General features: G+C 35.8%; 1 protein-coding gene across 1 annotated transcript in view; it reads right to left on the reverse strand.

Annotated features, from left to right (window-relative positions):
• rtel1 (regulator of telomere elongation helicase 1) overlaps window positions 1–13,185 on the reverse strand; it is a 16,220-nt gene continuing 3,035 nt past the window's right edge. Inside the window, exons 8-33 of the mRNA XM_079596776.1 lie at window positions 12,956–13,021; window positions 12,713–12,866; window positions 11,981–12,019; window positions 11,775–11,853; window positions 11,541–11,638; window positions 11,396–11,451; window positions 11,238–11,309; window positions 10,571–10,652; window positions 9,900–10,032; window positions 9,700–9,813; window positions 8,096–8,136; window positions 7,912–7,997; window positions 7,498–7,575; window positions 7,283–7,360; window positions 7,039–7,185; window positions 5,659–5,774; window positions 5,450–5,573; window positions 5,191–5,362; window positions 4,656–4,810; window positions 3,394–3,489; window positions 2,486–2,681; window positions 1,145–1,282; window positions 927–1,049; window positions 598–819; window positions 373–495; window positions 1–270 (exon numbers count right to left, since the gene is read on the reverse strand). Of these exons, the coding sequence (XP_079452902.1) occupies window positions 215–270; window positions 373–495; window positions 598–819; window positions 927–1,049; window positions 1,145–1,282; window positions 2,486–2,681; window positions 3,394–3,489; window positions 4,656–4,810; window positions 5,191–5,362; window positions 5,450–5,573; window positions 5,659–5,774; window positions 7,039–7,185; window positions 7,283–7,360; window positions 7,498–7,575; window positions 7,912–7,997; window positions 8,096–8,136; window positions 9,700–9,813; window positions 9,900–10,032; window positions 10,571–10,652; window positions 11,238–11,309; window positions 11,396–11,451; window positions 11,541–11,638; window positions 11,775–11,853; window positions 11,981–12,019; window positions 12,713–12,866; window positions 12,956–13,021 (2,844 nt within the window). The 3' untranslated portion in view covers window positions 1–214. The remainder of the gene's footprint in view (window positions 271–372; window positions 496–597; window positions 820–926; window positions 1,050–1,144; window positions 1,283–2,485; window positions 2,682–3,393; window positions 3,490–4,655; window positions 4,811–5,190; window positions 5,363–5,449; window positions 5,574–5,658; window positions 5,775–7,038; window positions 7,186–7,282; window positions 7,361–7,497; window positions 7,576–7,911; window positions 7,998–8,095; window positions 8,137–9,699; window positions 9,814–9,899; window positions 10,033–10,570; window positions 10,653–11,237; window positions 11,310–11,395; window positions 11,452–11,540; window positions 11,639–11,774; window positions 11,854–11,980; window positions 12,020–12,712; window positions 12,867–12,955; window positions 13,022–13,185) is intronic.

A 13,185-nucleotide genomic window follows, 5' to 3' on the forward strand; every position in this document is an offset into this window, starting at 1 on the left:
AAAAGAAGTATAAAACCCATTTATTAATTTTTAATATGTAACGTAAATAATTTAATGAAAAACACATACATATGTCAGTTTCTTTTCATTCATTTATTTTTTAAATCGGTTCATTATTATTTTTTTAACATTCTCCTGCATACATCTCTTCATGCATGATACATGTAAAAAAATACAAAGATATTGATTCAATATCTCAAAGTCCTAGCAGCATTCACGAAAAGAAGGATGATATCTTGCTTTGAGTCTTTCCCGCAGATAACGGAGATGCTGTAAAGAAAATAAAAAAATATTAAGAATAATTAGAAAACACTCATCTACTATCCCTGTTGCAGAATACAATATTTACACACTCTAATTAAAACAAAATACCTTGATTTGGTGGACTTGATCCCATGTCTGTATCCTGGTTTGCTACAGAATCAATTCCAGTCAAAGCTTTTAACAGCTCGCCGAACTGCTTCCTGTGCTGTGGTCGAATGAGCACAGATAAACCTAGACCAAACCCAACAAGTTCAGCCTCTTTCCCAACAGATATTGTTGATAGATTTTGATAAAGTAAAATGTTTATGATGAACCTAAAAGAAATTGACTAACGTTCTAGTAGAGCGATGTCCTCATCCCTCTCGGTCAATAAACTCACAACAGTTGACACCATCTGTTCATAATTGTTTGACGTTTTATACGCCTGCAAGGCTAAAAACATCTGACGGGTTTTTTCTGCACCGATGGCCTGTTTTATGTCTGACAGCAGAGAGGAGCACGATGGACCTTCTTTGATGGATGTTTGTGGCTTCTGGTCTTCACTTCTTACATTCACTGTTAAAAATTAAACAAAATTAATCAGTTCTAAATATACACATGCATTTAAAAGTGAGGAGCAGGCCTTTTTGAATAACAGTTGCTATCAATAAGCTCCAATATACCTCCAATTTGACCATCCCCTCCATTAAGTGCTACGGTTCCCAAGTGAGGACCACCTTGGTTCAGCTGTTGACTCGAGTTCAGCTGCTCGTTGGGTGGATTTACAGGCGCCATCTCGGCTTTTGCTAGAAAAGTAACAAAACATTGTTATTTATGATTATGGGGAGATAAAATAAGGCCTAATGTAACTGCTACACACTATTTACTAGTTAAAGGTTACCTGTGTTCTGCCCAAGAGCCTCTCGCTCCTCCCTGGACAGCGAATGCTCTTGTTTATAGCCACAACCTTCACCTGTTAACTCCAAGCAACGCTCATCAAAATCTTTCTTATGGTGTGGTCGGATGAACTGATAAAGACCTTAAGAAAAAGATCAGGGGAAGATCAGTTAAGATCAGAGGGGAAAAGGCCAACTTAATTTTATTTAAATTTGTTTTTAAATAATTGATAATGACACAAGTCATTCTGGATGGATAAATAATCAACATATATTTAGAAAGCTAACACTTGAGAGTTAACAGAATTACTCAGACTGTTATTAATATGGAAATATATGTTCAAACATGAAAAACATATTATATAAATGTGGTATAACAACTTATAACCACAATTAAATTGAAGCCACAAGTGTGGTTCATTTCAAATCTGAGGATTATATCTCTAAAATTATGCATTTTATGAATTAATAAGACCATGTTATGTGTTTTTAGAGAAGGCTAATAAAAATGCTAATGACATAATTTATTGCCCCTATAACTCCCCTGCACTCTGTCTGGAGCGGAGAACTGCCCGTTCACAACTCTATTGTCCTCTCTCGACGAATGTTAGCACCTCTGCCGGTATGAGACTTCATTATTCTTTTATCATTATTCTTTTGTTTTTATTCAGCCATTATTAACCTTTATTCTGGCATTACATGGCTTGCCCATCAAAACCACTTTCATCCCAGATTCGTTAATCCACCTATTATCATCATAAGTCTTAAAAAAAAAAAAAAAAGAGGCTTATTCTTGGGACCTTATGTGAATTCTTGTAACAAAATAGATGGTGAAATAGCTATAGCTCCTGGCGCAACAGGTGCATTAGAGCTACAATTAGCATCAAGCTACTTAACACAGTACTTACTTTAAAAGATTAATATTACGCCTCACTTCAAACCACCAATGAGTGTTTGTAATAACTTCCGATTGCAATCTAATATGAATTTTGGTTACAATGTTGTTGAAATATTTTATATTTAGCATTTTATATGCTGCTAAGCGCTACACCTGCTTAGCATGTATACTGTAAACATACATTTTTCATACGAATATACCGCAAAATCACATGATAATCACACAAAAACCATATACTATCGTAATTGTGTGTTTACTCGTTTTTTTTTTTTTTGACGTGTTGAAACATTTTTTTTTTTACTTTGTTTTTCACAGAGCTCAGAAAGAGGAAGTGCACAGGACAGCGTCATCCAGAAGGGCAGTAATTATGGTTACGTTGACAGCTGATAAAAAGCAGTGAAAACATAACTCGCATTACTCATGGGATGGATATGCTGAGATTCCGCACCTCTGAGCAGATTGTGTGTGTTGTGGTCTTGTATGAGGGGTTCAGCCACATTAGCCAGAAGGTTACTCAGGTCATCGGTCGTCTTGTACGACTGTAACGCCTCCATGATGAGCTTGAAGTTCTCATGACTCAGGCATCGTCTCAGCTCTATCATGAAAGCTTTGCCTGTTTTTGCAGTGCAGGAAGCCGTTGTTTTCTGAAACGTAGCCAGCAGAAAACAGAATACATTTACTTTAATCAAAATGATTAAAGGAAAAGCATGGCATGTTCCTTTTAATGTCCAATTCCATTTATTTTGGTAATCTACTAAATTTGATGGCAAAGTGTAATAAATGCATCACCAAATTTTGAACGGCAAAAATAGTGCCAGTTTGAGGAAACCTATAAACAGCACTACAATTAAAAAGTTTGGGTCTTTAAGATGTTTTTTTTTTTTTAAAGAAATTAACACTTCTAATAAGCAAGGACACATTAAAGAATCAAATGTATCACAGTTTCCACAAAAATATTAAGCAGCACAACTGTTTCACAACTGTTCAACATAGATGAAGAAATTCTTCTTGAGCAGCAAATATTTATATTAGAATGATTTCTGAAGGATCATGACACTTTGAAGACTGTAGTAATGGCTGCTGAATATTTATCTTTGCAAATACAGTATATAAATATATTAGGGCTGTAAACGATTAATCGCGATTAAACGTTTACAGCCCTATTATATATATATATACTGTAGAGATATATATATATATGTATGTGTCTATATATTCTGATATTGTAAAAGAATGTGAATTTTCTATTTGAATCTCTGTTCAAATAATCCAGTTTCTGCATAGTCAAGTTATCAACATCATATTGAGGAAGTCGACACCAATGGAGCTCACAAAACTTCAATCAAGATGCCTCACCCGCTCTTGAACCACTTTAATTTTCCGTTTCCCACCCTTCGATTCATCATCCAGACGTTTGTCATGCTGGAGGGAAAGGGTAGACAAGCGACTCGCCTGCGGGGTCACAGACCAATGAGAGAAAGGGAAAATTAGCAAAAAGATTTGCTCACATAGTTATGTTACGGGCATATGAGAAATTTTACAGACCTGCACAATGAGCTAATCTGATGAAAGTAGAAAGATTTGACAAACACATAAGGGATCAAAAGTGTCATTCAACACCTTGATCATGATTTATGAGGCAATTCTTCACCATTCATATCTCATTTAGTCAGCAAAAACTCATTTTCTAGGTTATTCACTTCCAATTTCCCAAAGAAATGTGATGTATCATGCATATACAAGTGCTTCTCACTGTAAGCTATCATGAATTCAGAAGATCTGGAAAATGGTGCAAACTTTGCAAGGGACTACTTTTTTTAAAACTTATTTTGGGGGGACCATGGCAGTTTTACATAATTAAGAAAAGATCTGCTCTGACATTATGCATTACATCTCATTAGGTGCTAAACCGTAGAGAGAAAACAACACTGATTCGGAAAAAAGTGCAACTAAGGCCCTGTTTACACCTGGTATTAAGATGCGTTTGGTCGATCGGATCACAAGTGGACGGGAGACACATTCCCATTTTACACCTGGTGTTTCTTGTCCACTTTCAACCTCTTCTGTCCTGATTTCTTCGAGTGGAGGGTCTATATTTGGGTAAATGTATGGTCTTTTTCTGATCTTTCGATCTTCTGGATGAAATAAGCTCATCCAGTTTGCATTATAAATGCGACTGGAGATGGCAGAAGAACATACGGAGAGCATCAGCTTTCATTTCTGCTCTGTTAGCCGCAAGACCACGCCGAATGCTGTGAGTGCGTGTAGAAATCAGAAATGGTGAGAGAACATTGTGCTTGGTACGTTTTTCGTCTTCAAACCAAACTTAGGTCTTCAAGGGAAAATTGTTTAATCCTGTGTGGCTAGTGTGCTTCCCATAATGTTTACGCATTAGGTCAGTAGGTGGAGAGTAGGTGGTCTTTTGTAGTTGTTCGAACACATTCTACCATATGTGCGTCTACACCACAAAAGTAATCTGGTCAAATGCGTTTCCGGCAACCTCTGGAAGTGGACAAGCTCAAAACGTTGTCCACTTCTGATCCGATCAACCAAAACGCATCTTAACACCAGATGTAAACAGGGCCTGGATTTCTTTCGCAATGTAATTCTTGTCTTACCCTTTCTTCCCCGACCATGGCGTCGTCCCTCCCTTTGTTGGTTGAGTCATCCAGGGCGTCCAGCAGGCTGACTGGTTTCCTTTTACTTGTCATTTCCATCTCATATTGAATGCAAAGTCTGGCTGCCCCATCCCTTCCAGAATGCTCTTCTGACTCTAAAACAACAACATATTTGCTGACTTGTCTTGCACTGAACTTAACTGACAACAATGAATTTATTATAAACGATCAAATCTGAGGGCTCTGCTTCGGTTAAAAAAATAGAATAGGCTCCAAACATTATCTAATGTTAATGTTTCATTTGCTCAACTGTGCTTTTCTTTAAAACAATCTCAGAATGAGACCAAATGATAACTTATTGCTTAATTACTTGACTTTTATATTGATTATTACTGTTTAAAGTAATTAGGAAATCAATGGCGACATAAACTTCCAAGACCTGGCATATATGTCTTAATGAAAAACACATTCAACCAAGAGCCTTCAGACCTCATAAAAAGGGCAGAACAAAAAAGACAAATAGAGGTGATCTCACCGAATTTTTTCCTTTTTAAGCTGGGGACGTGCGAGTCTAGTGTTTTGGCCTTTTGAGATGTGTCACTGAGCCAGACACTCTTAGCAGGACCGCTGGAGCCTGTGTTGAGCGACCTGGTGTCTGCATGATTCTCACTGGTCTGTGTTTTTCCTTTCCTAACAGGAACTGGTCTCTGATACACAAATCAACCAATAAATATCTAAAACCTGCCTTGCAGATTTTCATGGTACAGGAATACACGAACAAGAAATAAACATACAGTTTTCTGCGCCGTCCGAAAGAAATGAGCCGCATCACGGACCATGGTACCGAAGTTATCGTAAATCTTAACGTATGGCCTCACCCAAGAAGGAAGTTGATTACGGGCTTCGGTGCCTCTGAACCTGGATTACAATCCCAGAACATTAATATTGGAGGACATGCTCTCCAGTCAAATTGTGAATTGCTGATGTAGTATTTAGCGCTGACCTGTGATCACAGAGGAAGATGGCTCCGTAGTCTTCTCTGTGGCGGATCACTCTGCCAATGGCTTGATTCACAGCTCGAGAGGCCTGCTGTCTGTACCACTCCTGCCCAGACAGATACTGAACAAACACAGACCATAAGAACTAAAATATGTCATTTATTAAATAATACAATATTTAAAAAATATTTGAAGGTAATGGTAATTATTAATTAATACATTAATACATAAATATCACTGTGTATTTGAGGAGTTGTACAACATGACATTTTACAACCTGAACTAGCCCTGCCATGTCAACAATAGGTAATATTTGATAATTAAAGAGACTTCCTCTCTATTATATCATTACCTGTTTTATATTGCACCATATGACTTTGATTGATAATAATAATAATCAAATATTTATTAAGTTTTGCTTTTCAAGAATTTTATCCTTTTTATGGCGGGATTTTCTTTATGATTTTCACCTTGTGCCTCAAATATCAAAATGAATGTCAGTTCAGGAATTAAAAACATGTTCATTGTAAAGGAGCTGCATTCATTGTCATTACCGGTATATGTATGAATTGAATGTAATTTTGAATTAATAATAATTAATGATGGTAACACTTTTGTTTAAAGCCTTTATGTAATCTATAATAATAATATATGCATTATACAGATATTCATAATGTATGTTATAATGCATTATACCTTTTCATAAATAATTGTAACCAAAGTTAAAATGCATTATAGTATTTGCATATTCCTTGTTACATCTGAAATTGGTTGTTATGTTAATGCATTATACTTTCTAAATGTGTAACGTCACAATGAATAGATAAGTATTATAATGTATTATAACGGTGGTTACAATTCTTCATGAGACCATACAATGCATTATAAGGTGCATTAATACTTTTAAAATGCTTTAAGTAAAGAGTTACCTTAATGAATAATTCATTAATATATTAACTAGTGTTTAAAAGACTGGCATGGTTAAGACTTTTTGTTTATGAATGTTTTTAAAAATGCAATTGCATTTACTGCAAACACATTTAATTTGATTTTTAAACACAGTAAAAATGGCAATATTGTGAAATATTATTAACATTTAATATAACTGGTCTGTATTAATATTTTAAGAAGTAATTTATTCCTGTGATGGCAAAGCTACATTTTCAGCATTCATTACTCCAGTTTTCATTGTCACATGATCCTTCAGAAACCATTCTAAAATGCTGATTAAATAAGGATTTAAATCATTCTAATTGTATTAAAATTACAATAAATTATCATGTATTAACATGCAATGTAAATGTTATATGTCAGCAGATGGTACATAGTCACAATATCTGCATTCCATAAAAAACCCACAGTCGAGCATTTTGAAGAGCAGGTACCTTCACTCCACTAATTTTATTTCTGCACATCTCGTCCAGATACTGCATTTTAAGCACCACCCTGGGGTCCATTCTGGGGGGGAAGGGAAGTCCAGTGATCACAACCCCTCGACCGTACGTGTCAGCAAAATCCAACCCTTCACTTGCCTTGGGGAAAGATAGAAACCAAAAACAAGTGTGTTGATATTACTGGTATTGGTTCATAATAAAGTATTTTTATGCCATCAAATATTTATAGTCTCACCTTTCCTCTACATACAGCGAAAAAGCTTCCTCCGCTGGAGTTTGGGTCATTCACCTTGTCATAATAACCATCAATCACCTGCAAAAGAATCCAATTTCAGAGCAGCACTGACTGGCAGCTTGTGCAGATCAAGCTATGCTGGCATTTTGTTAGCATCTATATCAAATCATACTGAGTGCACAATTATTAAAATGACTGATACCAGTAGCCTTTACCTCAGTAAAAGTGCTTTTACCCCTCGGTTCTACAAACATGGGCTTCACATTCTCAATGCGATCTGCATGCCCATTTGCCTGAGAGTGAAGGGAATTGGTACATAGTTACTTAAATGCTAAAGTTGGCAAGAGATGATCGAGGTAATCATGAATCTACATACAGTACATTTTAAAGTTAGAAACTTTAGAGAGAGAAAAAAAAATCACTGGTAAAATAGTATTTTATTCATTTCGTAACAAACTTAGCAAGTGTAAGAAACATGCTAACTCTTAAATTGTTTTGGTTCTCTTCAGTGAATCAGCTAAACCATGCTCTGAGCTTTTTATCCGAATCAGTCTGAATCTGAAAATGGTTTGAATTGGTCAGTTCGCTAAATACTGTATCTTTAATGCGGACAGACTGAACACGCTCACCTTCCAGAACTCCAGAGTTTTATCCATCACTGGATACGAAGGGAAGAACACCAGCAGTCCATGAGGCACCACCCGCGTCAGATTGACTGCACACCCAATCATATCACACTGATAATTATGCTGGTCATCATTATTGATTAAAGAGTTTAAGATCATATGTTGTTTCAGTGTAAAGATTTCTCACCGAGAGTGTTTCCCATAGACGACATGTTTTCAGGAACAAACCTTCAAAGACAAAAGAACAATATTTACACATCTCCTAATGGCTCATATATCAGACACCTCACAATATAGCAAGAGTATAAACCAGTGTTCCTCAACTGGTGGGTCGCAAGACTGAGTGAGTGGGTTGCAGAGCGTTCAATCAAAGAAACCAAAAAAACAACGTAATTCTGTTTTTCTGTTGCAAAACTTTTATTTTGAAAGACATGTATGAAAGCTATTGACTCTTTTATCAGACGCAGTTTAAATAAAGCGTGTCTGAGATTTTTTTGTTTTTATATTTAATCCACAGACTCAGCAAATGGTCCCGAGCGAGTTCATGGCGGTCTGGAGTGTGAGCTTCCTGTTGAATAATGACGTATGCGCGGGAGCAAACCAAGCGGCAATCTTTCGGTCTCTCTCTTGAATCCAACACGGAAGTGACTTAAACTGCAACTCATCGACTGACCGCTAGAGACAGGCTCCAAAAGCGAGTCAATCCTATAGACCCCCATGTTAATATGCCCAACTTTACAGCAGAATTTTTTTTTTACAGCCTGGTACAAAAAGTGGTTTTGGTCTATATAGCTAATTTTGCCCTTCATGACAACTGTGAGGAGGATGATTTTTTTTTTTAACACATTCGTTTAAATTATATTAAGCCATGAAGTTCTGCATCATTACAGGTGTGGCCACTTGACTGACAGGTGGATTGCCACTCCTGTCACTACTAGCCGGTTGTCTGCTGTCTGTTAGACGTCACCTCAGCTAATCCTGCCTCTTTGCCCATTTTTGGTTATTGACGAGTGACGCACGGCCAAGATGGTGACGGCCGGCTCCGCCCACTTTGGGCTTCAAAAATGCTCTTCAGAAACCTACGGGTGACGTCACGTACACTACGTCCATATTTTACAGTCTATGGAGCAATCTCCATCTCATTCGGGAAGATTGACTTTTCACAGATTCCTAACGTTTGACTCCAGACTGGACTCTGAATCACAGAAGACCACGGCTTCAGCTAAAAATCTTCTTTACTGTTCTTCTAAAAGAAAAAAAGTCACCTACATCTTGGATGGCCTGAGGGTGAGTAAATTAACATAATTTTTCATTTTTGGGTGAACTATCCCTTTATCAGTTCATGTTGGTATATATACCATGTTAACTGTTGTTTAGTTAACCCAAAAATGCCCCTTTATTTTCACTTATATTTTTGTGTATGACTGTGGTTGCTCATAATACCAACTTTTTTGTATTAACTTTATTGTATTAACAAAAACTAGTTTGGGACTGCTATTTTATAGCCTTACCTTATAGGCTACTGTTTATTCATCAGTATTAGTCATATTTTTACAATTTATGTGCGTAAATTAGCGGCCTAATGATAATGGGAAAATGTGGGACCCATGGCCAAACCAGTGGAGAACCACTGATATAAACTACTTCTATGGTACTCTTTGGACCTTGACAGCCTACGGTCAATATAACTCACATTTCTCAGATTAAAATTATAGCACCTGGGATTAAATAATAATATTAAAAAAATAATAATAATGACAGTTCAAAGCAGGGGTTGTTGATGTGACTCACCTCCTGTCAAAGGCTGTGCTCAACTGCACGCCGTCCGGACCTTTTTCGATGATACTGACGAAGATCTGATCTCGCTGGATGACATGAGGATTCTCCAAGGATATGGGAAAAGGACTGCAGAAAATCAGCAGAGAATTAGCATCCAACCAGCATCCACTCATAAACCTCAGCGGGGACAGCTAGAGGAGAAGAGCACGCACATTTGCATTTCACAGGTGAAAGAGGAGAGCGGCGAGAGAGTTCCACTGGTCAGAATGATGCTGCGTACTCCCTGTCCGAGCAACTCCTGCATGCTGAACCCCGGAGAAAAACACCAGTAACTCAGCACATTCCCTATAAAATATACACAACACCATTTCAATCTTTTATAGTTTTGGCATACAAGTTTAATGTGCAAGATCACGTTTTTTAGCATTTCATCGTGGAAGAGGTTTTCATGTGCACCATCAAGGCGACCAAAACATGTAATACTGAAGCAATAATACACATTATGGCCTAGTTTCACAGACAGGGCTTAGATTAAGCCAGGATTGGGCCTTAGTTCAATTATGGCATTTAATTAGTTTTTATAAACGTGCCTTAGAAATAAACATTACTGGTGTGCATCTTGAGACAAAACAATGGCACTGACATATTTTAAGATCAGTTCAAGTTGCTTTCAGTTAAAACAGCTCAAACATGCATTTTACTCTGAGACTAGGCTTAAGCCTTGTCTGTGACACTGGGGGAATACATTTCAGATTCTACATGACTAGAAAACTACATATAAAAAAGAGAATGTGTGCTCCAGTCAAAAGCAAGTTAGCAACTTCCCTTTGAAAACATTTTGCTACACATGTGGTGTCTCAGAGATTGAATAAGAGTCTCATACCTTGTTTCTTGGTAGAGGAGGAAGCCCATACATCAGTCACCTGTTTCTTCTTGAAGTTGCTGGTGTCTGCATGAATGTGGACCTGATATCAAACACATATTTGGGAATCAGAAGCAGAAATGGGAAATAAAAGACAATTAGAGGAACTATCGTCTGACTTAAACTACATTGTTCGAAAGTTTGGGGTCAGTAAGATTTTTTTAATGCTTTTGAAAGAAGCCTTTTGTTCAATAAGGCTGCATTTATTTGATATAAAATACAGTCAAACAGTAATATGAAATATTACAATTTACTAATTTATTTATGTAAAGCAGCCATTATTCCAGTCTTCAGTGTCACATGATCCTTCAAAAATCATTCTAATTTGCTGATTTGGTGCCTTTCTTTATATCATATCATATCATATATGTTTAACAATTGTGCTGTTCTTTTCAGGATTCTTTGATGCACAGAAAGTCAAATAGAACATAATTTATTTGAAATAAAAATCTTTTGTAACATTAATTGTCATTACATGTCTTTAAATCTTAAAATGTACACTTTTGATTAATTTTCTTTTATTATCAAATTTACAACATAGCATTATCACTCACTCCAGCTAAAACCTGATGTCTGCAGATATGTAACAATGAAGACAGCATGAATGTGAAAATCTATTGAAGCAAACCTTAAATTCCTTCATGTCCTTTGTCATCTGTGATTTCTTGCTGCCCTCTGTAGGTTCATCCCCAAACACCAACTGATTCAGGACAAAGTGACAGACAAACACAATAAAAATATAGAAAATGGCCAATTGAGCTCTGTAACATGCTGTACACTTCTTGCCTGGATTATATCTGCTACTTTCTGTAGTCCGCTGGTGTTCAGAAAGACACCAGGCCCTGCAAAAAAAGTAATCAAATACACAGTAAAATGATGAACTGATAAACAGAAAAGGTCAATTATATTGAGGAAGGTTGTTAACACTCACTCCCTGCTAAATATCCTGTGATCTGCTCCATGGCTTCCACTACAGAGTTTTTTGTTTTAAAGTTCACATTAGCCGTTTGAAAAATCTCATATATGAAGCTTTAAAAGAAGAAGAGACAGAACATTAGCAGTTCAGTTAAAAATGGTGATTTTATAGTCAATATATTAAGGTCACTGATACACATTCCCAGCACTAAACTGAATCAGATCACAGGTTCACTGATGCTTCACTCACCTGCCGGGTTTGGTGATTCCCTGATTGTTTGCTGGCATCTCAAAACCGTTAATGGAAGATTCCAGATCCATCAAAATTTCTATAAGATTATTAAGTTGCACTTTCAGCTAAATGTTTTTCATTACTGAAAAAGGGATTCCAAATAACTCCAGAAATCAAATATTGTATTAAAATAAATACATTTTAATAATTGAAGTGTAACCTACGTTTTATTTTTGCGATTGTGGTAATATCCAGTTTCAATCCTGTAAAATCATATATAGGATAAAAATAAGTTATTTTTTGGGATATATATATATACAGTACATATATATAGTACCGGTAAAAAGTTTGGAAACATTACTCTTTTTAACGCGTTTTCTTATTATAAGTCTCTAGGTCATCAAGCATTTTTTTAATAAAAAAAAATACAGAAAAGAAAATGTAATATTGTGCATATATATATTAATACGCATATATTAATACAATTTAAATAATGGCTTTCTATTTTTGATAAATGCTGATCTTATTAACTTTTTACTCATCAATGACTCTGAAAAAAAAGTGTCACAGGTTCCAAAAAAATATTAAGCAGCACAACTGTTTCCAACGTTGATAATAAAATACCATATTAGCATAATGATTTCTGAAGGATCATGTGACTAAAGACTGGAGTAATGACTGCTGAATATTCAGCTTAGCATCACAGGAATAAATTATATTTGAAAGTGTATTAAAAAAGAAAACCATTATTTTAAATTTAAATAATATTTCAAAATATTATTGTAGTATTTTTTATCAAATAAATAAATGCCTGATGTGCATAAGAGACTTCTTTCAAAATATTAAAAGTAGTAATGTTTCCAAACATTTGACCAGTAGTGTATATACACAAATATATAAACCATTTATTTATGTAAAAAATTACATTAAAAAAGCCAGTTTTTTGCTAAACTAACCTGAACTCAGTGATTCCACATTAAACTCTTCAGCGGAACCTGTTTTGCTGATGTCTGAGGCATGTTCCCGCAGCTGTCGATCTACAGCGTCAATGGCAGAAATCAGGTCGTAAGGGGTGAGGTCAAACGAGGTGGACTCTTCACACATCTTCTCCTGAAAATGGACACAAACAGTTGATAGAATATAAAACAAACAACAATATATAATGGCTATGAGGTCTCAAGCAACATCAAGACACTTACAACATTATGAGCTTCATCAAAAATAACCACAGCTCCTTTCAGCTCTATGTTGTGTGCTCTTCGACTCTGTGAATCAACAGGAATCAAAATTGTGAATAAAAAAAAGACGACTATCATAGAACAATACTATTAAATAAAAATATATAATTATTACAAAATAAATAAATAAATAAATATATATATATATATATAAATAAATAAAATACTATTAAAAAAGTTTGGGGTCAGTA

The sequence above is a fragment of the Phoxinus phoxinus genome (genome assembly GCF_949152265.1).
Source record: "Phoxinus phoxinus genome assembly, chromosome: 22".
Classification (NCBI taxonomy): domain Eukaryota; kingdom Metazoa; phylum Chordata; class Actinopteri; order Cypriniformes; family Leuciscidae; genus Phoxinus; species Phoxinus phoxinus.